The sequence below is a fragment of the Podarcis melisellensis genome (genome assembly GCF_964234715.1).
Source record: "Podarcis melisellensis genome assembly, chromosome: Z".
Classification (NCBI taxonomy): Eukaryota; Metazoa; Chordata; class Lepidosauria; order Squamata; family Lacertidae; genus Podarcis; species Podarcis melisellensis.
In genome coordinates, this window is record NC_138547.1 from 13,138,105 (window position 1) to 13,164,468 (window position 26,364).

A 26,364-nucleotide genomic window follows, 5' to 3' on the forward strand; every position below is an offset into this window, starting at 1 on the left:
AAAGTGAAAGAACTGAGACAACAGGGTTAATTTATTTTAATTGCACTTTATTATTATTTTCTTCAAGATCTGGTTTTGCCAAGGTTCAGAACTGGAGGTGAGCTATGGCAATAGGTTAAGTTTGGTTTCCACAGAGAGGAGCTGTTCAAGGTGATACCCACCGCTACTCCCAGCAGCAGCTGGGTCAAAAGTGTGTAGGGTACAGGTGTGTTTGGCAGTGGTGAATTAAACAGTCAGGACTTTGAAGCTAGACAAAGTCCCCAATCCTCCTCGGTGCTGCTGCTCCCCCTTTGCTCCTCCTGACTCTCCAGCAGCTGCAGAGTTGTTGTCTGGAACAAGTAGAGGGGAGGGGGGATTATTTACCACAAAAAAGACTGCAGCCCCTGATGCAAGTACTGTGTAATGGTTGGTCTCTAGCCAGGACTCAGGAGACCAGGGTTTGAATCCCTACTCAGCCACACAGGCACAGCTAAGTGACTTTCACTTTGTAGTACCTTAGATACAACCTGTTATTTCTAGAGAGCTGGGCTTCACCCTCTTTGCCGCTCCCATGATTAGTAATATGGGGCTAAATGCCACCCCAATCTCTGACCGGTGCAAGATTCCAGGGGTCTAGGCACTTAGTCTGTGTTTCCTTTGGAAATGAGGCACAGTGTAGACTGTGGTGTCATAATGATATATAGTTTATTTACACCTGAGCCTGTAATGGAGGGGGCCCCCAGCATACACTTCAAGAGAGTCCCGTTTTTCCCATTGCTGCAACCTCTAATTCAAACTGTCAGTCTGCATTGTGCTCTGATCCTGCCTCTCCAGCTTGCTGCATTTAACAGACTGAAAGCCTTTTTTCTTTTGATCACACAATAGCCAACTGAAATCCTAAAACTTCCTCCTAAGCAAAACTTTGGCACTCTCTTCAAACTCACTATCTCAAAGCTCTGGGTGGGACTTCACCTATCTACTGGCTGGTAGAGTGTCTGTCTTGCTGATGGCCCATCTTTCTGTCTGCAGCACATACTGTATACTAAAATTGGATTGATAAAGAGGTTAGCATGGCCTCTGCAAATTGGTGAAGTGTTCCATTTTTTAAAGATGTTTAATGTTTGACTATGTTTTATATATGTGTTGAAAGCCACCCAGAGTGGCTTGGTATAAATAAAATAATTATTATTATCATCATCATCTTCATTATTAGTTCTCTAATGGCCCACCTCTCAAGCGATCTCCTCTCACAGGAAGCTGAGTCCAGCTGTTAAGCGCCTGACTTTCAGTTTCACTCTCCAAGCAGTGATTAAATTATAACACTTACAAACCCAGTAGTTATGGGCATCTTGCACCCAAAACTCTGGCACCCAAACTCATGACATTTGGAACCATACAAAAAGGAAGAGAAATGATAGACCAGTTCACTCAATTTCATCTTATTCAGGTGTCAGGATCCATCTGCCCTGGGCTGTACCTTGATGGTGTTCAGGACGATACCCAGGACCTCCTGGCCGGTATAGGACTCCTCTAAGTTGAACTGACCCCGCAGGGACTGGAAGACCTCGTTCATGATCTTCTTCACCTGGGGCAGAATGATGCCAAAGAGTCAGAAGGCAGGGAAGCAACACCAGCAAGGACAGTGGGCTTTCAAGAGTTTCAGGACAGCCAAATGTGGTGATGATTTCATTTATTCATTTATTTTACAACAAACATACATTATCTGGATAGCATCCACGTGCCAACAGATGGATGACATTGAATTGTGCTGTTCAGACTAACAGGTAACAACTCCTGATTGAAGTTACAGAAGTGTGGATTGCCATTGCTTTTGCTGAATGTGACTAAGATTTCCCTCTACTGCTTGCCCCCCGCCGCTTTCCTTAACACTTCTTATTTCAAGAGCACTTCAGGGTTTGTTACAGAGAGAGGAACACATCTGTGTGTATTTTTAGGAGATATCTTATTTGTGAGACCCTAAACTGTTTTAAATTGTTGTTAACTGCTGTTGCCTCTGCCAACCTGGTGCCCTTCCAAAAGTTTGGGACCAATTAGGCAAGCCACATTTCACACTGTACTATGGACAGGGAGTCCAGTCTCTCTCTCTACAGATTGTATACAAGGTAGACTCCCACCCAGCTGCCTGCATTGAATTTTTCAGGGTCCTCCAGCCTTTGACAACATGTAATTTATGAGTTGCTTTTTCAGCTAATGCTAAGCTCTATATACAGTAATGCAGTTCAGTCTCTGCATTACTAAACAGCATCACACTGGCTCACAGCACAGATGTGTAACAAGCCTGTGGGACACGTTAGAACCACAAACCCTCCATCAAGACGTTTTAAGAGAGCCCCACTGACCTTGCCTTTCACAGGCTCTGGCTGTTCCTTCTCGTTCTCTGAGCTTCTTGTGGTTTTAAGCAGGGAAAGCTAGAAGAAAACCAGCATTGACTAAGTGGTGGTCCGCAGACCACAGTTCAGGAGCCCCTGTAATAAACAGTAAGCAGAGAGGCCTATGGCAGACATGAGAACCCAGCAAAGTGAGCAGAGGTGTTCCAAGGACAGGTGGCTCCTGCCCATTGAGGTGGGTGGGGCAGAAGGCAAGGAGCCCAATGACAGGCAGAGCCACATCCTGATTGGCTGTAAGGAAGAAGGCAAGCCAGTGGTGGATGGGTGAGAGCAGTGCCCTGTTTGCCTAACAGACTAGACTCCACTGACTGACTTCTTGGGGGCCGCCTGCCAAGAGTAAAAGTAGGTGGAGCAACATACGTTAATTTCCCCACTTGTCCCTTTCAATCCTCCATTTAAGAATGAAAGAAGAAGCCCAGCCAGATGGGCGGGATATAGATTATTTCATCATTATCATCATAATTATTATTATTATTATATCTTCCAGGGAGGCAAAGAACAGTCAAGGGTGCAAAGCTGGGGAAGAGGGGGAGGGGTGTGGCACTGGGAGAATCCTAAGGGTCAGAGAGAGTTTTCCAGGGAGCCACTTCTGGCCTCGGGTGATGACTTTTGCCACCCCTGGGCACTACCGTCTCCAGATTCTCCTTCTTAACGCGGAGATCAGCCAGCTCCTCTTCCAGGGCTGACACCTTGTCATCCAACTTCTTCCCACTCAGCTTCTCTTCCTGGTATCTGCTTTTCATGTCGTCAGACGATTTCTGAGGTTCTGTGGATATGGGGCACAGAGCCGGTTACAGTGCATGTCCTTGTTTCCATCCACTGCTGTAGCTAAGCCTAAGTACAGCGCCATCTGCACTATATGCGTCAAACACTCACAGCTTCCCACAAGACATTCTGGGAACTGAGAACATTCTCTTAAGGGTGCTGAGAGGTGGTGGGACCCCCTGGTCTGCCACCACCCCCAGCCACAATTCCCAGGCTGTTAAACTATGCTGGAAATGGCCACTTAAGCAGGGCTCTCTACTTCAACACAACTATTGGCAGCTGGAACAAACCACACTTCTCAGTCTTTAACAGCTACACTGCAGGAGGCCCTAAGGAGCAGGACCTCCAGAGGTTGCTGGACTCCAACGCCCATCATCCCTGGCTACGCTTGCTGGGGCTCATGAGAGGTGAAGGCCAGTAATACTTCGAGGGCCACAGGCTCCCTACCTGCAAGCTAAAGAATTTCCTAGGATGATAAAAACTACCCTGCATGTGCTTGGATTGTGCTCTTCACTATTTCAGTGCCTCCTCTCAGCTTCCCTTACCCGCCAGCTGTGCCTGCAGTTGGTTGACCAGGGCTTTCTGCCTCTCCAACACTGCCAGGGCTTCATTCAGTTGGGAGTGGAGATCTATCTCCTGCTTCTGAAGACAGATCAACCTCTGCTGTATTTGGGAGATCCGCACCATGCTTTCCGCTAGCTCCTTGGTGACCCTGACCTGCAACGCAAAGGAGCAGGATACAGGAGAACATATGGGGAAGGAGAGCCCACAAGACGTTTCCTGGGAGGATGCAAGAGCTGTGCTTTTGGAGGCTCCCAAATGCTAAGAATGAGTCTCCCAGGAAACACCCTGAAGAACAAGGCTATGAGGAGCAGGGGGAGGCAGAAGCCTTGGGCTTTTTAGTTAGTTCAGGAGAAAGCATGCACGACAAAGGTGCATAAAATGGAGAGCAGAAAAGATTTCCCCAGAAAATTCAGACAAAAGAAAAGACCTCTTCACACAGCAGAGCTCTCTCCCACAAGATGGAATGAAGGCCACTAAGTTGGATGGCTTTAGCAATGGAGCAGGAAAAGCTATCCACAGCCAGCAGCCAGAAGGTCTCCCTCCACCGTTGGAGGCAGCATGCTGTTCCTGGGAATTGCAAGTGGGGTGAGCGCAGATCCTGCTTGTAGAATTCCCTTTTGGGACATCTGGTTGTGAGAATAAGACGGGCTTTGGGCCTGATCCAGCCAGGCAAAAGCACTCAAGGAGGGTGCAATGTAGGACTGGTGAGGGTGCGTGGCTTGGAAGGAGTTTTGAGGGCCAGACACATAGGCCTGGAAGGTGGCCTTTGGTCCAGGGGCCTCGAGTCCCCCCACCCCTGATTTAGGAAAACCCATTGTCACTGAAGCTGGGATGCCAAAGCACAGAGAGGCTTCGCAACGAGAGACACCTGCAGAAGGCGTGGGGTTTTCGCCTGCTAGAAGTATGAAATGATGACCGGGAAAGTATGAAGGGAGTAAGGAAGTGCTCAGGTAATCAGGACACCCAAGGACAATGCCTCACCTGGTCCCACCCCTGATCCAGTGGCGGCATGTGCTAGAGAGAAAAACGGGGACAAGGAGAGGAGAGTTAACACCACCAGAAGCAAGAACAGCAAGAGGGGAGGAAGGTTTATCAAAAGAGGCAATGGCATTCTGGGTTAAGAGCACTCTGCTTATTCTGTGGTCCAAGGGCCGATTATATCCCTCAAAATCCCAGCGGCCTCAGGGTAAGATGCATGGAAGATCCCTTAATGGCAGGGTTTGCACGCTGATGCCCAAGCAAGAACAGGCCACAGCAAACCTGGACTTGCATGCTCTCCCCTTACATCTCCTCCTCTCATGCGGCCAGGAACCCTGACACTTATGCCCAGCCATGGTTTGCTGTGTTGCCTGGGACAACGAGCTGCAGCTAACATCAACTATGGTTAATATCAAACACACCAACTTCAAATGTTTGTTTCTATAAGCTAACTTCAGAAACTAATTCTACTTAACATTAATGGCTGTTCTCAGTCCAGACAACAGAGGAAGCAGCAGTTACCTAGAAGTGGAAACTCTCACACCCTTCTTCTTGGCTGCATAGGAGGAAGTGAGGGGGACGATCACTGTGCTTGCTCACGTCATGCCAACCCACAGTTTAGCATGGCATGTGAATGCAGCCAATGAGCTCTTACTGTAGACCAATGTGGTGCAATTTTTTTAAGTCACTGTGTTAAATTTTAAAGGGACATTCTGTTGTTCTCTCATATTCAACCTGAGGTGCTTTTCAAAGGATTACCTGAAGCTTATGAATCTTTTACATGTACATGCATGTATACCTAGAGAGTCGTTTCTTCTACAGTGGTACCTCGGGTTAAGTACTTAATTCGTTCATGAGGTCTGCTCTTAACCTAAAACTGTTCTTAACCTGAAGAACCACTTTAGCTAATGGGGCCTCCTGCTGCTGCTGCCGTGCCGCTACTGCACGATTTGTGTTCTCATCCTGTGTTCTTAACCCGAGGTAATATTTCTGGGCTAGCGGAGTCTGTAACCTGAAGCGCGTGTAACTTGAATTGTATGTAACCCAAGGTAGCACTGTATTTTGTTATTGCTGCTGCTCAGAAACGTAACTTATTTCTGGCCTGCAAGCAAAGGGGAATATTGACCTGCACTAGCGATTGTGAACTCAAGGATGGGATCCTGGGGTAACACTTGCCCTCCCCACAGCCTCAGTCACTTGGCCTTCCTGTTGTGGCTGTCACACTGCCAGGGCTTACCTTCTCCTGTTCAGCATGTAGGACCCTTGCCTGGGTGTGCTCCATGGTCCTCTGCAGTGAGCTGTTGCTCTGCTCAGATAATAGGTTGCTTTGCTCCACATAGCTGGGGGAGATTTGTTTTTTTACACACGTGAATGTTTGCATGATTTGATACTTTTCACCCTCTCATGTAAAAAAAATAAATAAATCAAGGCAGTATCATATGTAGAGCTCACTTTTCAAAAGCCACCCTAGGAGAGTTTTTACCTTTATATCAGATTGGAACTCTGGTCTCCCAGATCTTACTCTGACCGACCCTCTTAACTGCTACCCCACACTGGCTATATTCCTGTATTCCTCTATTTGTCCATCCAGCCCAGTACTGTCCACTTTGACTGACAGCAGCCTTGAGGTGCCTGGGGATTGAGCCAGGCCACCTGAGCTTTAGGCTTCAGCCACAAATACCAGCTGTTTCTCATAGAGCATTAAAAGTGAGCAAGAGTCTCCCTCACCGTTGGTTGTGGTCAATCAGTTCACCAATCTTCTTGTTCTGCTCCTCAATGCGGCTGCTCTTCTCAACGATCTCCTGTTTCAACCTCTCATTTTCCTGTGGCACAAAGAGCAAAACAGAATGTGTCAGAGCTAGTCCTGGCCTCTACAACTCTCACAATCTCCAGCCACAATCTCTTCCCCAACCTCTCTTGGGGACCCAGATTTGAGGAGAGAAATCGTTGTGGTCTTCCGCCATGGTCATGGACAGAACATGGGCAGTTTGGAGCTGCTCCCCTTTAGCAAGCCTCTTAGGTAAACTTTATTTAGTAAGTAAATTGTGAGACAGCTGTACTGCATGAAGCCATGGAAGCAAGATACATGGTAAAAGCAAAATACAATACAGAAATCCAAGCTCTGAGAATGAATAAAATCAGTTTCACAAACTCTGATACAATAAGCCCATCTATTCAACTCAACTTTAAAAAACAACACCATTTCAGCAGGTATAAAACTTGATTTTCATAAGTGACATCTCAGGACGGAAAGCCCTCCAAAGCAAGCATGCTTTCAAGAGGCATCTGAACAGCGTCACACTTAGCCCTGGTCTGATTTGGGCTGGAAACTGATACTGGATGTCTGGAGCTGCAATACTAAAAGCCCAATAGCTAGTGCAGCCTTAGAGGAACTGGAACAGAGGAAGCTCTCTTAGCTCAAGCCAGATTATTGCGTGTATCCAGCTCAGTGCAGCCTACAACAGGGGCAAAGAACCTCTGCCAGTCCAAAGGCTGCCTTGCCTCTGGATCAACAGTCCAGGTGTGGGCAGGGCTAGGGACAAAAGTGGGTGGAGCAACAGATGTGGCTATAATACAGGAGACAAGAAGTCTCTACACCAATTGCTCCACATCCAGGCCAGCAACAAAGACACTTCCAGCTGGCCAAAAGAACTCAAGGAAGGTGCAGAGCAGGAACAGGGAATGACAGGGCAGCATCTGTGCCCAAGGCTCCCCACTGACTGGCAGCGTCTCCTCCAGGGTTTCAGGCACGGGGTCTCTCTCAGCCCTGCCAGGAGAGCACCATTGGAGCAGAAGAGACAGGAGAACATATGGGGAAGGAGAGCCCACAAGACGTTTCCTGGGAGGATGCAAGAGCTGTGCTTTTGGAGGCTCCCAAATGCTAAGAAGTCTCCCAGGAAACACCCTGAAGAACAAGGCTATGAGGAGCAGGGGGAGGCAGAAGCCTTGGGCTTTTTAGTTAGTTCAGGAGAAAGCATGCACGACAAAGGTGCATAAAATGGAGAGCAGAAAAGATTTCCCCAGAAAATTCAGACAAAAGAAAAGACCTCTTCACACAGCAGAGCTCTCTCCCACAAGATGGAATGAAGGCCACTAAGTTGGATGGCTTTAGCAATGGAGCAGGAAAAGCTATCCACAGCCAGCAGCCAGAAGGTCTCCCTCCACCGTTGGAGGCAGCATGCTGTTCCTGGGAATTGCAAGTGGGGTGAGCGCAGATCCTGCTTGTAGAATTCCCTTTTGGGACATCTGGTTGTGAGAATAAGACGGGCTTTGGGCCTGATCCAGCCAGGCAAAAGCACTCAAGGAGGGTGCAATGTAGGACTGGTGAGGGTGCGTGGCTTGGAAGGAGTTTTGAGGGCCAGACACATAGGCCTGGAAGGTGGCCTTTGGTCCAGGGGCCTCGAGTCCCCCCACCCCTGATTTAGGAAAACCCATTGTCACTGAAGCTGGGATGCCAAAGCACAGAGAGGCTTCGCAACGAGAGACACCTGCAGAAGGCGTGGGGTTTTCGCCTGCTAGAAGTATGAAATGATGACCGGGAAAGTATGAAGGGAGTAAGGAAGTGCTCAGGTAATCAGGACACCCAAGGACAATGCCTCACCTGGTCCCACCCCTGATCCAGTGGCGGCATGTGCTAGAGAGAAAAACGGGGACAAGGAGAGGAGAGTTAACACCACCAGAAGCAAGAACAGCAAGAGGGGAGGAAGGTTTATCAAAAGAGGCAATGGCATTCTGGGTTAAGAGCACTCTGCTTATTCTGTGGTCCAAGGGCCAATTATATCCCTCAAAATCCCAGCGGCCTCAGGGTAAGATGCATGGAAGATCCCTTAATGGCAGGGTTTGCACGCTGATGCCCAAGCAAGAACAGGCCACAGCAAACCTGGACTTGCATGCTCTCCCCTTACATCTCCTCCTCTCATGCGGCCAGGAACCCTGACACTTATGCCCAGCCATGGTTTGCTGTGTTGCCTGGGACAACGAGCTGCAGCTAACATCAACTATGGTTAATATCAAACACACCAACTTCAAATGTTTGTTTCTATAAGCTAACTTCAGAAACTAATTCTACTTAACATTAATGGCTGTTCTCAGTCCAGACAACAGAGGAAGCAGCAGTTACCTAGAAGTGGAAACTCTCACACCCTTCTTCTTGGCTGCATAGGAGGAAGTGAGGGGGACGATCACTGTGCTTGCTCACGTCATGCCAACCCACAGTTTAGCATGGCATGTGAATGCAGCCAATGAGCTCTTACTGTAGACCAATGTGGTGCAATTTTTTTAAGTCACTGTGTTAAATTTTAAAGGGACATTCTGTTGTTCTCTCATATTCAACCTGAGGTGCTTTTCAAAGGATTACCTGAAGCTTATGAATCTTTTACATGTACATGCATGTATACCTAGAGAGTCGTTTCTTCTACAGTGGTACCTCGGGTTAAGTACTTAATTCGTTCATGAGGTCTGCTCTTAACCTAAAACTGTTCTTAACCTGAAGAACCACTTTAGCTAATGGGGCCTCCTCCTGCTGCTGCCGTGCCGCTACTGCACGATTTGTGTTCTCATCCTGTGTTCTTAACCCGAGGTAATATTTCTGGGCTAGCGGAGTCTGTAACCTGAAGCGCGTGTAACTTGAATTGTATGTAATCCAAGGTAGCACTGTATTTTGTTATTGCTGCTGCTCAGAAACGTAACTTATTTCTGGCCTGCAAGCAAAGGGGAATATTGACCTGCACTAGCGATTGTGAACTCAAGGATGGGATCCTGGGGTAACACTTGCCCTCCCCACAGCCTCAGTCACTTGGCCTTCCTGTTGTGGCTGTCACACTGCCAGGGCTTACCTTCTCCTGTTCAGCATGTAGGACCCTTGCCTGGGTGTGCTCCATGGTCCTCTGCAGTGAGCTGTTGCTCTGCTCAGATAATAGGTTGCTTTGCTCCACATAGCTGGGGGAGATTTGTTTTTTTACACACGTGAATGTTTGCATGATTTGATACTTTTCACCCTCTCATGTAAAAAAAATAAATAAATCAAGGCAGTATCATATGTAGAGCTCACTTTTCAAAAGCCACCCTAGGAGAGTTTTTACCTTTATATCAGATTGGAACTCTGGTCTCCCAGATCTTACTCTGACCGACCCTCTTAACTGCTACCCCACACTGGCTATATTCCTGTATTCCTCTATTTGTCCATCCAGCCCAGTACTGTCCACTTTGACTGACAGCATCCTTGAGGTGCCTGGGGATTGAGCCAGGCCACCTGAGCTTTAGGCTTCAGCCACAAATACCAGCTGTTTCTCATAGAGCATTAAAAGTGAGCAAGAGTCTCCCTCACCGTTGGTTGTGGTCAATCAGTTCACCAATCTTCTTGTTCTGCTCCTCAATGCGGCTGCTCTTCTCAACGATCTCCTGTTTCAACCTCTCATTTTCCTGTGGCACAAAGAGCAAAACAGAATGTGTCAGAGCTAGTCCTGGCCTCTACAACTCTCACAATCTCCAGCCACAATCTCTTCCCCAACCTCTCTTGGGGACCCAGATTTGAGGAGAGAAATCGTTGTGGTCTTCCGCCATGGTCATGGACAGAACATGGGCAGTTTGGAGCTGCTCCCCTTTAGCAAGCCTCTTAGGTAAACTTTATTTAGTAAGTAAATTGTGAGACAGCTGTACTGCATGAAGCCATGGAAGCAAGATACATGGTAAAAGCAAAATACAATACAGAAATCCAAGCTCTGAGAATGAATAAAATCAGTTTCACAAACTCTGATACAATAAGCCCATCTATTCAACTCAACTTTAAAAAACAACACCATTTCAGCAGGTATAAAACTTGATTTTCATAAGTGACATCTCAGGACGGAAAGCCCTCCAAAGCAAGCATGCTTTCAAGAGGCATCTGAACAGCGTCACACTTAGCCCTGGTCTGATTTGGGCTGGAAACTGATACTGGATGTCTGGAGCTGCAATACTAAAAGCCCAATAGCTAGTGCAGCCTTAGAGGAACTGGAACAGAGGAAGCTCTCTTAGCTCAAGCCAGATTATTGCGTGTATCCAGCTCAGTGCAGCCTACAACAGGGGCAAAGAACCTCTGCCAGTCCAAAGGCTGCCTTGCCTCTGGATCAACAGTCCAGGTGTGGGCAGGGCTAGGGACAAAAGTGGGTGGAGCAACAGATGTGGCTATAATACAGGAGACAAGAAGTCTCTACACCAATTGCTCCACATCCAGGCCAGCAACAAAGACACTTCCAGCTGGCCAAAAGAACTCAAGGAAGGTGCAGAGCAGGAACAGGGAATGACAGGGCAGCATCTGTGCCCAAGGCTCCCCACTGACTGGCAGCGTCTCCTCCAGGGTTTCAGGCACGGGGTCTCTCTCAGCCTGCCAGGAGAGCACCATTGGAGCAGAAGAGACAGGAGAACATATGGGGAAGGAGAGCCCACAAGACGTTTCCTGGGAGGATGCAAGAGCTGTGCTTTTGGAGGCTCCCAAATGCTAAGAAGTCTCCCAGGAAACACCCTGAAGAACAAGGCTATGAGGAGCAGGGGGAGGCAGAAGCCTTGGGCTTTTTAGTTAGTTCAGGAGAAAGCATGCACGACAAAGGTGCATAAAATGGAGAGCAGAAAAGATTTCCCCAGAAAATTCAGACAAAAGAAAGGACATCTTCACACAGCAGAGCTCTCTCCCACAAGATGGAATGAAGGCCACCAAGTTGGATGGCTTTAGCAATGGAGCAGGAAAAGCTATCCACAGCCAGCAGCCAGAAGGTCTCCCTCCACCGTTGGAGGCAGCATGCTGTTCCTGGGAATTGCAAGTGGGGTGAGCGCAGATCCTGCTTGTAGAATTCCCTTTTGGGACATCTGGTTGTGAGAATAAGATGGGCTTTGGGCCTGATCCAGCCAGGCAAAAGCACTCAAGGAGGGTGCAATGTAGGACTGGTGAGGGTGCGTGGCTTGGAAGGAGTTTTGAGGGCCAGACACATAGGCCTGGAAGGTGGCTTTTGGTCCAGGGGCCTCGAGTCCCCCCACCCCTGATTTAGGAAAACCCATTGTCACTGAAGCTGGGATGCCAAAGCACAGAGAGGCTTCGCAACGAGAGACACCTGCAGAAGGCGTGGGGTTTTCGCCTGCTAGAAGTATGAAATGGTGACCGGGAAAGTATGAAGGGAGTTAGGAAGTGCTCAGGTAATCAGGACACCCAAGGACAATGCCTCACCTGGTCCCACCCCTGATCCAGTGGCGGCATGTGCTAGAGAGAAAAACGGGGACAAGGAGAGGAGAGTTAACACCACCAGAAGCAAGAACAGCAAGAGGGGAGGAAGGTTTATCAAAAGAGGCAATGGCATTCTGGGTTAAGAGCACTCTGCTTATTCTGTGGTCCAAGGGCTGATTATAGCACTGAAAATCCCAGCGGCCTCAGGGTAAGATGCATGGAAGATCCCTTAATGGCAGGGTTTGCACGCTGATGCCCAAGCAAGAACAGGCCACAGCAAACCTGGACTTGCATGCTCTCCCCTTACATCTCCTCCTCTCATGCGGCCAGGAACCCTGACACTTATGCCCAGCCATGGTTTGCTGTGTTGCCTGGGACAACGAGCTGCAGCTAACATCAACTATGGTTAATATCAAACACACCAACTTCAAATGTTTGTTTCTATAAGCTAACTTCAGAAACTAATTCTACTTAACATTAATGGCTGTTCTCAGTCCAGACAACAGAGGAAGCAGCAGTTACCTAGAAGTGGAAACTCTCACACCCTTCTTCTTGGCTGCATAGGAGAAGGTGAGGGGGGCGTTCACTGTGCTTGTCACATCATGCCAATCCACAGTTTAGAATGGCATGTGAATGCAGCCAATGAGCTCTTACTGTAGACCAATGTGGTGCATTTTTTTTTTAGTCACTGTGTTAAATTTTAAAGGGACATTCTGAGGTGCTTTGCAAAGGATTACCTGAAGCTTATGAATCTTTTACCTGTATGTGCATGTATACCTAGCCAGTCATTTGTTCTGTTTTGTTGTTGCTGCTGCTCAGAAACGTAACTTCTTTCTGGCCCGCAGGCAAAGGGGAATAGTGACCTGCACTAGCGATTGTGAACTCCTGGGATAGCACTTGCCCTCCCCACAGCCTCAGTCACTTGGCCTTCCTGTTGTGGCTGTCACACTGCCAGGGCTTACCTTCTCCTGTTCAGCATGTAGGACCCTTGCCTGGGTGTGCTTCATGGTCCTCTGCAGTGAGCTGTTGCTCTGCTCAAATATCAGGTTGCTCTGCTCCACATAGCTGGGGGAAGAATTGTTTTTTGCACATGTGAATGTTTGCATGATTTGATATTTTCCATCCTCTCATGTAAAAAAAGAAATCAAGGCAGTATCATATGTAGATCTCACTTTTCAAAAGCCACCCTAGGAGAGCTTCTATCCTTTATATCAGAATCGTAATAGTTGTTCTTATTATTTTCTTTATGTTCTATCTTTCCTCCAAGGGGCTCAAATACTGGTATATAGTTTTCCTCCCTTTTTTATGTTCACAACAAGCCTGTGAGGTAGCTTAGGCTGAGAGAGAGTGACTGGTCCAAGGTCACCTTCATGGCAGAGTGGGGACTGGAACCCTGGTCTCCCAGATCTTACTCTGACCGACCCTCTTGACTGGAACCCCACACTGGCTATATTCCTGTATTCCTCTATTAGTCCATCCAGCCCAGTACTGTCCACTTTGACTGGCAGCAGCCTTGGGTTGCCTGGGAATTGAGCCAGGCCACCTGAGCTTTAGGCTCCCTGCAGCATGGAAGGAAGGGATTTACAAACCTGAGCATAGTAGGAAGAGTCCGTTAAGGGGTAGGATACTCAACTGGCCTTTGGGACTCTGCCTCGGCCAAGCCCCTCCCCAATCCCACCTCATGACCTCCCGAAGGGAGCTTTAGCCTGGCTGGAATGTGTCCCTGAACTGTGACAGCGCACCTTGCTTCCCTGGACAGGGAGAGGTGTGTGCAGAAAGAAGCCCCACATGGTGTATTTTCTGGCTGTACAAAAGGCAGGAGCAGCATCTGTTGCTCTGTCCACTGGAGCCCCAGCCCAGCCCAGCCCTGGAATGTGGCCCCTGCCAGGTTGTCTATGAGACAAGGTGGCCCTCAAGATTCTTTAGAGGAAGCCACGGCTGTTGAAAATGGCATGGCGCTATTTGGAACGTATGATTTACTATGATTTATTGAATTTGTATACCGGATTTCATCCGTAGATCCCAAGGTGGTACAGTGCAGATGGGGCCTGAGTTATGAAGCAGAGGTGAAGGCCGAAAGCCTCAAACACAGAGGTGGCAACCTGTTTACTGCAGAGTTAGGATGTGACACCTGGGAGAATGGAAGGCTTAAAAGCTAAGGGTACCCTCAATTTATCTCTCACCCTGGCTTTGGAGCGGGAGTAGGAGGAGTCAGCCATGCTGGGTCTGTAGCGGGGCTTTCTGATTGTGGTGCTGGTGAAGGTGTGAGGGAGTCCCTGGGGCCCAGGCTTTGTCCAGCGGAGTCAGCGCCCTTTGCAAACCACACCTAAGGGAGCAAAAAAGAGGCATCATGGAGTCTGGTCAAGGCAACCACTGCCTCCATTTGTAGAACCTTATCCAGGCGGTAGACTGACCACCCAACAACCTTCTGAGGTTCTCTTGGTTGCTAACATGTTGGGAGGAAGACATACTCACCCGTTTGACTTCCACCTCAAATGCCAAGGTCGAGTCTGGAGGAATGCGTTCAGCTTCTGCCAAAGGCCAGTAAGCCAATGCTGGCGGGATGAGGAGGAACCGCCTGCCTCCTCTCTTCATGCCAATTATCGCATCTTCCCAGCCCTTCAATTTCCAGAAATGGAGAACCAAGCAGAAAACAGATTTGGGTGACCGCCTTCGCTAAGTGCCAGAACCACACAGCCTTCGCCAACCTGACGTCGTCCAGATACCTTGGACTCAAACTCCAATCAGCAGGCGCTGGCTGGTACTGATGGGAGTTGGAGTCCACAGGATCTGTGTGTGTGTTTGTCAGGTTGGTAAAGGCTGGTCGAGAGCAGGGCACAGGAATACTGACAGTTCTCTTGCACTCTTGAGGACAGTACTGTAGTTTAAAGCAGGGATGAAAACCATTCCCTCTGGGGAAACCTTCTTGGTGGGGAGGAGCATGCCAGGAGCGGGCGGGGCTAAGGGGAAAGTGGGAGGGGCAACAAATGTAATTTTTACCTTTGTACAATAGGCTACTTTAGAAACCCACTCATACTCCCCCCTCTGTCTCTCATCCAGGACAGCAAAAGGTAGCACTGGAGGTCCAGGACTGTTTTGGTCCAGGCCACAGAGCAGGCTCGGCGACGGGCATGGGCTGGGGTGAATCCTGAGGGCCAGTTTCAGTCCATGCTGGGCCTGAGGTTCCCCACCCCTCCTGTAAAGAAAGGGCAACCTGACTGACCAGTAGAGCAGGATCAGGAATTTTGCAGGAATCGAGGGATCCTGTTTGGGCCTCCCACTCCAGCAGATCCTGGCAGATGTAGACAAGCTGGGACAGCTACCTGCCTGCGGTTCTTGAGGAAGCCATTTGATCAGGGTTTGAGCTCAAAAAACATCACTCTATTCAGCCTTCCACATAGCCCGGGCTGCTGAACTCTGCTTAGATGTGAAACTGGAGGCAAGCATCCCTAACTGGGACATTGCACTGCAGTGGGAAGATAGCACCATCTTACCTTGTTGATTTTACCAGAGCCTAGCTTCACACGCAGCAACTTTGCGTTGTATATATTTGAGTCGAAAACCTGTTCCAAAAGTGGAAGGTCAATGGGGTGAAATTACTTTTAATGCAGAAGGTAATAGGTTTACGTTCTGCTACTCCAGTTGCTGAGCCAACAGCAATGAGTATCGAAGGACGAGGCACAGCTCAGGGACACAGCACCTGTTTTGCAGGCGGAAGAGTCCAGGTTCAATCCTGGCATCTCCAAGTAAGGTCAGGAAAAGGTTTTTGCTTGGAAGCCTGGAGAGCTACTGCCAGTCAATGTGGGCGATGCCAACCTAGACCAGTGGCCTGATGCAGTGCAAGGCAGCTTTCTAAGTTGAATCCCCTACCTAGCGGTGCCTCCCATGTTGCAGATTGGGTAAAATGAGGTTGAGAAATAGGATCTACACCTTGGTGACATGTGTAGCTCAGGGCCTAACAGCATGTGCTTCCCAGGAAGAAGGTCTTGGGTTCCCTCCCTGGCATGCCCAGTTGAGAAAGGGGGGCAAGGCTGGGCAAGGCCCCACCTCTGGAGAGCACCCAATGCAAGCCCCATGGAAAAGCACTGGCTAGAGCTCATTGGGGTTGGGGTCAAATGCACACTGAGCTGTGAAGCAAGCTGGGTGAGCCTCACCAAGTCCCTCTCCTGTTTCATTTCCTTGCAATGTTATTGAAAGGCAAAAGAGTGGGGTTGTGGGAGAAAAGGGCTGTATGCAATCTATAAACCAGGAGTGGGAAAGCTGTGGCCATGCAGTGCTGCTAGAGACTTCAACCCCCATCATCCCCAGACACCCCCTCTGCCAGGTCTCACCTGCCCAAGACTACCGTTCTGGAACAGCCAGCCTGTAAAAGTGATCTCCAGGACATCTCCAATCGCCACACCTTGGCCGTCTCCAAGAACAAGATCCTGGCACAGCACTGAGTCAGGAGAACGGATGCTGTTATACTTGGCAATGCACAGCTGTGAAGAAGAAGAACCAAGCCCTTTGTGTTATTAGCCTGCATTGTCATCTGCACCTATGGAATCTGGCCCAGCGCAGCACTGGCTGAAGACCCCAGGCGCCTGAAAAGGCCCCAACTGGCTACACCACCATTCCTTGCCCCCCTGGATACTTCTTAGTAGTTGGCAGAGAAAGCATCTGGCGACTGATGCAAGAGAGCTGACCTCCCACGAACACTAGTTCAGTGTCTGCAGGTCAGCAACCCCCCAACCCCAAAATGCAATGCACGCCTCTGGCACCTGTTTGCTGAAGTCCACAGCCGCCATTTCTGATTCAAACATGATGGACCAAATCTGCCCCTGATCATCATAAAATGTGCAATAGTTGTTGGGATGTACCTGCAGAAAGAGAAAGGAGAAAGTGGAACTCTGAGCAGCAGACAGCCTCTGCTCAAAACAACTTTTGTCCTGATGGGTCTTGCTAAAGACTTTGGGTTGTGTCCCAACGTTAGCCCTACTCAGAGCAGACCCATGAAAATTGATGGACATGATGAACTTTGGTGCATTAATTTCAGTGAGTCCACTGAGCACACACACACACAAACACCAACACATATTAAGTGTGTCATGTTTAGAAATGGAAAAATGCTATAGGATTTCGGGGTGGAGGGCTACCCCAAGGGATGTTAGCAACAGTAGGACAGAGGGCAGAATGTCATCTACTTTACTTTGTTACCTCTAGGTAAGCATTTTAACCATAGAGGGGCCCCTTGGATCTAACACTACTCAAATCTAATGGGTTGCAACAAGCATTAGCCCTACTCAAAGCAGACCCACTGAAATTAATTGACCACAGCCGAGACCTCATATGCAATGTGCATTTCAAACAATATCATACCACCAAAGAATCCTGGGAATTGCAGTTTGCAAAGAGTGCTGAAATGTTGTTGGGAGACGCCCCTACTCCCCTCACCACAGGGACGAAGAGGGACTGACCGTTGAAACATGAAGATCGCTGGGTGTGACCTTGGGCCAGTCACTGCTTCTCAGCCCCACCTCCCCCCACAGGGTGTTTGTGGGGATTAAATGAGGCAAAAAGAGAACCACACATGCCACCTTGAGAAAAAGGAGGCATAGAAATGCAAAAAATAAGCAAAAAGGCAGACCATTAGGTTTCCAGGATTTTTTTGCATCAATTATTTTTGCTGACCTTCTGGATGCACAATACCTGGCTTATGCCGAGTGATTTCTATTCCTACATGAGAGATCTCAAGGCAGCCCCACAGGGTTCCTAGAAGGTCTGCTGTCCAGGAGCCAACCAGCTCCACACCTCCTTAGCTTCAGCAAGATGCGTTGCATTGTGTAACCTCAGCCTATGTCATGGTCCTTGCAGGTCTTAACACCAAAGCTTACCATGAATACAAACCAGGCATCAATCCTGGCAATCTGCTGCTGCTTGCTGATGTAAAGAAGCACTCTGTACTGGATTCCACAAGAGACGGAAGGACAGAAGAAAACAAGAGCAAAAGTGAGGAATCAGAAACTACGGGGCTGGCTGTTTTCAAAAGCACCGGGAGCTCTTCTTATACCAGGTAGCATTTCCACAGCACCCCAACAGCCAAATGACACATTAACATATAAATACATCAGAGGTCTTCATCGTAGGAATGGCTTTGGTTGCAGGTGCCTGGCTTAGTTACATGTCGAGTGCCTTCGTTGCAATGGAGCAGGCGTGGGGAGCCTTTGGTGCTGAGCTTCTACACCCATTGGCTCTTGCCAGCATGGCCAGTGGAGAGGGGTGATGGGAGCTGTCGTTCAGCGACATCTGGAGGACCAAAGGATCCCTACACCTGGAGAAACCCAGGGGTGAGGTCTGTCCTTTTCTGCCCAATTAGCTAAACGAGAATGACAGCCCAGTGTTTTATCCTGTCCCCACCACCCTCACCTGCAACAGGAGAGTGGGACAAGGCAATCATATCAGAGTCTTCCTGGAATAAACGCACATGTTTCCTGACATATTTTATCTGTTGATTGTAAAACACCTGTGAATCCTTTCACAGCAAAGTGGGGCAGAACAAACCACTGAAGAGCTAGCTGACTGGGCTGAAAAGGACAGAGGCTGGAAAAACTGAATCCCTTTTCCAACATAAGCTGCTGAAACCCTCTTCCTTTTTTGAGTGGTGGGGAACGTTTATTGGTTTTTCAAGCCACGACAAAGTTACTGTCTCACTTCCCTCTATCCCTCCGCACGCAATACCCCCTCGGCCCTTCTTTTGTCAAGATGCTAGTCCACATGGTTCTAGTTAAATAAGAGCACAGGGAGCTGCCTTGGACTGAATAAACCACTGGTCTCTCTAGCTCAGGACTGCATACTCTGACCGACAGCAGTGTCCCCAGCCCTACCCAGAAGAGCTAGCGATTGGATTTGGGAGCTTCTGTCTGCAAAGTGGATGCTGTGTTACTGAGTGACAGCCCCTTCCCTGCTGAGAATACTTTTTGTAGAGAAGTGAGGTCAGAATAAGAAAAATGGGAGCTATAACCCTTGTGAGCTGATTGGGCAGAAAGAGACAGGAGCCAAAACAGCACCTTTGCTTTTTCCAGAGTAAGACATCATCAGAAACCAGCATTCAGAGAAAGGGAAGCATTTCCTCAGCCCAACCTGCATCAACCCGGTATCCTCCAGATGTTTAGGACCAACAGCAGCTGTAGTTCCAAACATCTGGAGGACAGCAGGTTGACAGAAGGCCAGGCTACTTCAAGACACCACACCTCCTCCTCTTACCTCCTTGGTTGCATTGCTGCCCACTACAGCTGCTCCATACTTGCCATGTTTCACATATTTCCCATTGGTACTGGAGTGAGAAGAGAACACCTCTTAGCTTCCCACAATTGTTGCCACCATGCCAACCCCATGGGTTATATTTAGCAGCTCTTTACAAAGACTTCCCAGGGGTTGTTTGACTCCCATCAGCCCAGGCCATCTGGCCAGCGGTGAGGGGTGATGTGGGGGTGAGCGGTAGCACTCCAGCAACATTTTATCAGCCCACAAGCTCCCCATCCCAGGAGGTCTCTATCCTCAGTTCAGTTCAGTGTTGGCTGGTGCCTCATTGGGGTGAATGCAGGGAGCCCAACTCTAGGTGGCACCAGAGCCAATGACAAGAAGGACCAGCTAAGTCTAGGGACTTCCGGGTCGGCGCCATCGCCGAATGGCGGGCTCCCTCCGAGCTCCGGAGGGAGCCTGCTCGGCAGGGGCTGGGTCCTACCGCACCGGCGATGCGGGGACCCTTAAAAACCACGGCCACGGAGGCCGTGGACATGGAGACTCGGCTGGCACCGTCAGCGCCCTCTCGATTCGTGAAGGAGCCTTTTTAAAGGCTACGGATCGGGTGCCGGGGAGGAGCGTGGTGCTTTGAGTCCTCTGCTATCCCTGCCGAGCGCAGCCGCATGCCATCCGGCGGAGAGCGCTGACTTCTTCTATTGAAAATTTGGACCCAAAAGAAGAACCCGTGAGTAATTGGAATATGGACTAAAAAGAGGGATAAATTTATAGAATTTGGAGCGAACGGGGGAGGTGGAAAAAAGGAAGTCAGCCCCCCCCCCCAAATTGTAGAAGAGCCAAAACAAAGGACTGGATAACTAAGATCGAGAGGAACCTTATCTTGCCGAACTAGCAACTTCGCGAGGGAAATTTATAAGATTGAGCTGGAGGAGAAAAGTGGAATTCGTATTAAAAAGCAACCCCCCCGGAATCCCTGGAGCGATTCGTGAAAATGCCTGGAGAAGAATAACGGAGGTTTTGACAGCTGTCAAAGAGCTGTCAAAACGGAAGAATGAAATTGAGACTTTGTTATGAGGACTTTGCCGGTTACATTTGTTATAAATTGGAGATAAATTGTTTCAAATAAGGATTTATAAGTTATTTGGACTGGCGGATGTGATCTGGAAGGGAACTTTGTTATCGTAATCCACCTAGAGGAGCTGAGGGACATTGCATGTGTTTTCGACGGGAAACTTGAACAGTTGGATAGAACTTTTAATCTCCTGGGAAACTGCAGAAATGGAACATTATTTTGTCTACAGAGGCCTACACTTTATTGGAAACAATGGATTAATCTGTTGAAAAATGAAAGGAACATGATGTAATGTTTTGCTCCTGAATAACAAGCCTCTGTAGAGACACTAGAAGCCTTTGGAAAAAGAACATTTCTGTGAGGGAACAGGGAAGTAAAAAGGAGGAGAGTGATTGACAAGAACAAGGAAACAACAAGAACTGGACAGAACTGGAGTGGGAACATTTGGGATATCCAGATTTGACAAGCTTATGGATATAAAATTGGAGTTTATACTCCTGGATATAAAAATCTGGATAGAAGAAATGGGCCCCCTTTGATAGACTCCTTCTATGATTGGACATCTGTAATTTAAAAAAAAAGACCGGTAAAGAACCAGAGGGATGTGGGTTTAGTGAAATGTGGGTTCATCAGGAAGACATTAGAAGTGGAGGGATAGGAGGAACGCAACAGGGAAAGAGGGGAGGGAAATTTGGAATCCAAAGGTTGTAAAATTATTGTTTGTTTTTATTCTATTTTCATCTGTACTATCTTTGAAAGGGGGGAACTCGTGGAAGGGAATAGGTCGACCTTAGGGGATGGAAATTTGGATAAATTGAGTTATTGATGATGAGTGTATTTTGGGAATAAGAATTTGTTGAATATTATTGCTTTTTTGGAAGATTTGGAACACAAGAGGGGGTGGGGAGGGGAAGTCCTGGATATTGGAAAAAGTTTATGAATTGGATTTTATTTGTTTTAATTTGGAAAACCTTAATAAAAATTATTTTTTTAAAAAAAAAAGAAGGACCAGCTAAGTCTAGGGCTGTCCCCATCCTCCTCCTTGCTGTGTTCCACCATGGCAGCATGGAGACTGAGGGGGAAGAGGAAGCTGACAGGCATTCCTGCCCTCAGGATCGGTTGGATGTAAGAAGGCAGGTAGGTGGGAGGCAGCTGAGGGCAGAATGAGGGGGTACCTTCCTACTGGACCTGCTTTCAGTGGTATGGCATAAGGCAAGGAAATCAACAGCACATTGAGCCAGAGTCAATGATATCCGCAGCCTGATTGGCTGGAAGTAAAAAACAACAACAGGCAGGTGGGGGCAGGCTGAGGTTGAGTTGGCAGTGCCCCATTCGCCCTAATCGACCACCCCCCACTGTTGTTCAGCTGCACCTCTTTCCAAAGAAGCCAGGCAAGATAGAGAGATGATTGCAAAAGATGTGAGCACAGGACCTGGGTAGCACGAACACACTGCAGCTCATCCCCTCTACTGTAGTACTCACAACAAGTATGCATGAACATCTGTAGCGAAGAAAACTGACTGCACTGCTGCAGTGGGCACAGGAGCAGCAGTGGGTGCAGCAGCAGCAGCAGCTGCAGGAGGATGCTTCTGGGTAGGCAGACCTGCAGCTGGAGCAGCACATGAGAAGGGTAAGTGCTCTGTTGCAAACAGAGCATTGCTTGCAAACATCAGGCCAAGTTAGCTCCCTTGTCTTGGGACCAAGCCAGTTGCTCAGATTAATGAAAAACAGGAAGTTGCCTTGTATGGCGTCAAACCACTGTGTTCATCTACCTCATTGTGGTGAATACAGACCACCAGCACCTTTCTGGTGCCCCAAGTCAGGGGTCTCTCCCCAGCAGTACTTGGGAGTTGCTACAGAGCAACCCAGTTGATTCTGTGGGGCTTCAGAACCAAAGGTTGGACTAGATGGGCCACTGGCCTGGTCCACAAGGGCTCATCTTATGTTCCTAGGCATTGTGAACAGTTTACTTACCGGTAGCTGGATGACTAATTTTGGCCCGTTTGGATGGCCTGTATTGGAAGAGCACATTTCCAGATTCTGTAGCTGTCTGATCCTGTCCAAAGAGAGAGGCCAGCCTGGTCCTGGGCAGAGAGAAAAGTAACCATTCACTTCATTCACAGAGAGAGGCAAGCGGGTGGGAACAAGACATGTATCTGCAAGCACAAAGATGCTCATGTTTCACTGCAGGTTGGCGATTTTGTTACAGCCTTCCCCAAAGACCAGAGGGTAATGAATTCAAAAACTAGAATCCTGTCAGTGATTAGGATGCTGGCCACATGACCCGGAACCTGTACACCAGCTCCCTCAGCCAATAAAGCAAGATGAGCGCTGCACCCCAGAGTCGGTCACGACTGGACCTATGGTCAGGGGCCCCTTTACCTAAAGGAGTAGACACATTGTGAGTCTTCTCTAAGCAGAACTTGGAGACAATCCCTTCTTTTTCCTATCAAGTTTCTATAACCTCTCTTAAGAACAAAAGAAAAGCCTGCAGGATCTGGCCAAAGGCCCAGCGAGTCCAGCATTCTGTTCTTACAGTAGCCAACAGAACCCAAGCACAAGAGGCCTCTCCCCTCCTGTGGTCTCCAGCAACAGTTGTTCAGAAGCCCTGCTGCCACCAACTGGGTGAGCACAGCCATGGTGACTAAACATTGCTAGCCTTCTCCTCCCTGGATTTTTCTAATCCTCTTTTAAAGTCACCCAAGTTGGTGGCCATTCCTGCATTCTGAAGGAGAGTTCTGTAGTTTAACAGTGCATGGTGTGAGAAAGTACTTTCTTTTGCCTTTCCTGAAGGTCTTCCAACATTCAGCTTCATCGGATGTTCACAAGAGGGAGAGAAACTGTTCCCTATCCACTTTCTCCATGCCATGCCTAATTTGATAAACTTCTATCCTATTATCTCTTACTTGCTTTTTGTCTAAACTACAAAGTCCCTGAAACTGAAAAGGCCGTTGCCCAATTATTGCATCCAAGCTTTTATAGAACCTAGTACAGTGGTACCTTGGTTTTTTAACAGCTTAGTTCACAAACTACTTGTAACCCGAACGCTTCAAACCCGGAAATAAGTGTTCAGGTTTTCAAACTTTTTTTGGAATCTGAATGTACTTTGTTGGGGGGGGGCATTTTCGTTTTGAGTACCACACTCCCAATGCCCGCTCACTTGCTGCTTGACCTGGGCTTCCCTTATCATTATTTTTTAAATTAAAGATTTGCTTGTTTTACAGAAGTATGTGTAATGTCTCTCGTATTTTTTCCTCTTGCTTTTTATATCGGTTCTGGAGGTTTTGCTGAACATGATTAGAAGGGACCAGTTGGGTAAAGGTATACAGGTCGGAGCCAAACAGTACAAACTGAGAGCATTTGCAGATGACTTAGTATTGACGTTACAGGAGCCAGAATCTAGTACTAAAAGGGTTTTAGAACTGATTCAAGAGAGATATGAAAATCTATCCCGTATCATCCCTAAGCAGTTCTTCTAGGATTCCAGCTAGAGAAAAACCACAAGTGACAACAGGCATGTTTGAGGGGCTCCCAAAAGAAGCGAGCGGAACAGAGATTGTGAGCTTGGCTTCTCCTTCTGGGGAGAGTGACATTCTGGGATGACATAGATCAGGGGTCAGCAAACATTTTAAGTGGGGGGGGCAGTCCATTGTCCCCCAAACCTTGTGGGGGGCCGGACTATATTTTGAATATTGGGGGGGGGCATGTGCAGTTCTCCATAAATTTCTGAACTACAACTCCCACTGTCCATTTCGGGTGACTTTTTGTTACTCTGACCTTTGCTCACTGCCAGTGTTGCCAAAAGCAACAGTGCAGTGCCCTTATTTTGAACACCTGAAATGTCACAGTGTAAAGGGCACTAGAAATCTTTCTTAGTGTCCCTTTTGTAGAAGAAATCTAAGACCACAAAACACCTCCAATCAGTCCAGTTACTGGCACCCACTTTAGGGCAGCAGTTAGAATGCCAAATTGTGACCTGGGAGATCAGGGTTTAGATCCTCACTTGGAGATGAAGCTCACTTTGTGACTCTCTCTTAGTGTAACATCAGCACAAAAGAAGTGGAAACAGAAAGCTAGAATTAAGGTAAAGGTACCCCTGCCCGTACAGGCCAGTCTTGACAGGCTCTAGGGTTGTGCGCTCATCTCACTCTAGAGGCTGGGAGCCAGCGCTGTCCGCAGACACTTCCGGGTCACGTGGCCAGCGTGATGAAGCTGCTCTGGGGAACCGGCACCAGTGCAGCACACGGAAACACCGTTTACCTTCCCGCTATAAAGCGGTACCTATTTATCTACTTGCACTTAAGGGTGCTTTCGGACTGCTAGGTGAGCAGGAGCTGGGACCGAACGACGGGAGCTCACCCCGCCGCGGGGATTCGAACCACTGACCATGTGATCGGCAAGTCCTAGGCGCTGAGGTTTTACCCACAGCAAGGGAAGATATTTCACCACAGGACAGGCAACAGGCATTTGTATGCAAATCAACCCTATGTACATTCATGGGGAAGTCCAGTTGAGTTCAGTGGAGTCTACTCCCCAATAAGTCTTGCATTTTAAGAATAATCCTCCTTTCCCCATTAACCCTTGGGCCAAACTTCCTAGTCCCAAACCACTACTAAAACATGATGTATTCCCTCACTATACAAAAGGTGTGGGGTATGTTTGGCCCTCTGGATTGTAGCGCCCAACTGCACATATTTGCAGACAAAGCCCTCTGCATGTGCTCGGAATCACCCTTCGCAAGCCTGCACCCCCCACCCCAGCCCCACATGTAGCCCCAGAACCACATACTGCCCTAGCTCCACATACAGCCCCAGAACCACATGCAGCCCCAGAACCACATGCAGCCCCAGCCCCACATACAGCCCCAGAACCACATACTGTCCCAGCCCCACATACAACACCAGAACCACATGCAACCCCAGAACCACATACAGTCCTAGCCCACCACCCACCCCAGCCCCACAGGCAGCCCCAGAACCACATACTCCCCCAGGCCCACATACAACCCCAGAACCACACGCAACTCTAGAACCACATACTGCCCCAGCCCCACATATAGCCCCACATATAGCCCTAGAACCCCATGCAGCCCCAGAATCCCATGCAGCCCCAGAACCACATACAGCTCTAGTCCCACATGCTGTCCCAGCCCAGCATGCAGCCCCGGCCCCACATACAGCTCTAGTCCCACATGCAGCCCCAGAACCACATACTGCCCCAGCCCCACATACAGCCCCAGAACCACATACAGTCCCAGCCCCACACCCACCGCACCCCACATGCTGCCCCAGCCCCACATGCTGCCCCAACCCCACATACAGCCCCAGCCCCACATGCAGCTCCAGCCCCACATGCTGCCCCAGCCGCACATGCAGCCCCAGCCGCACATGCAGCCCGACCCCACATGCAGCCCCAGCCCCACATGCAGACCCAGACCCACATGCTGCCCCAACCCCACATGCAGCCCCAAGCCCCACATGCAGACCCAGACCCACATACAGTCCCAGCCCCACATGCAGCCACAGCCCCACATGCTGCCCCAACCCCACATGCAGCCGCAGCCCCACATGCTGCCCCAACCCCACATGCAGCCGCAGCCCCACATGCTGCCCCAACCCCACATGCAGCCGCAGCCCCACATGCAGCCCCAAGCCCCACATGCAGCCACAGCCCCACATGCTGCCCCAACCCCACATGCAGCCGCAGCCCCACATACAGCCCTGGTCCCCTCACACAGCCCCGCCCCCTCACGCGGACCCCCAGACACCCGCACACCCCGCATCTCCCCCGCGCAGAGAGGCGCCGCATTCTCACCCTCCCGTCGGAAGCTGGAAGGCCTCGTCTTCTTCATCCATGTCCCCCAACATCCTGACGGCCCCTCGCTCCCCGCGCCCCTCGGCGAAGCCCAAGCCGGGAGGCGGCGGCAACTTCTCGGCCATGGCGCAAGCGCTGGGCTGCGGAAGCGAAACTAGCAAGCCAAAGCGGCCGGCGGCATTCGCGGTCCCCAAACGGGGCAAACTTCCACGCGGAGGGAAGAAACGCGTCCAGGGCGACACGAGCGATCAGCTGCTGCCGCTGCCGCGATTTTGGCGGCGGGACTCTTTAAGTTTGACGGAAAGGGAGGGGGACACGGCCGGACCAATGGGAAGCTGGTTTCTGGGAGA

At 49.3% G+C, this 26,364-nt stretch overlaps 1 protein-coding gene and 1 long non-coding RNA gene across 2 annotated transcripts; both read right to left on the reverse strand.

The window, feature by feature from the left end:
- Positions 1-233: 233 nt before the first annotated feature.
- On the reverse strand, positions 234-26,296 carry LOC309362374 (FK506-binding protein 15-like; the record flags this gene model as incomplete). Its single annotated transcript, XM_081898019.1, has 22 exons — positions 26,015-26,296; positions 22,175-22,284; positions 21,683-21,809; positions 19,132-19,201; positions 17,763-17,831; positions 16,650-16,748; positions 16,221-16,370; positions 15,384-15,452; positions 14,365-14,508; positions 14,073-14,215; positions 12,852-12,954; positions 11,906-11,925; positions 11,327-11,492; positions 11,014-11,058; positions 6,423-6,565; positions 5,932-6,034; positions 4,698-4,730; positions 3,698-3,869; positions 3,017-3,153; positions 2,340-2,408; positions 1,457-1,564; positions 234-329 (listed from the first exon to the last, which is right to left on the reverse strand). Exons 1-22 carry the CDS (start codon positions 26,137-26,139, stop codon positions 234-236), a joined length of 2,301 nt encoding a protein of 766 aa, XP_081754145.1. The 5' UTR covers positions 26,140-26,296.
- Positions 7,773-10,751, reverse strand: LOC309361546. The gene is made up of 4 exons (XR_014164483.1): positions 10,478-10,751; positions 10,021-10,115; positions 9,530-9,632; positions 7,773-8,328 (listed from the first exon to the last, which is right to left on the reverse strand). It is a non-coding gene; the product is annotated as an uncharacterized lncRNA (long non-coding RNA).
- Positions 26,297-26,364: the final 68 nt, after the last annotated feature.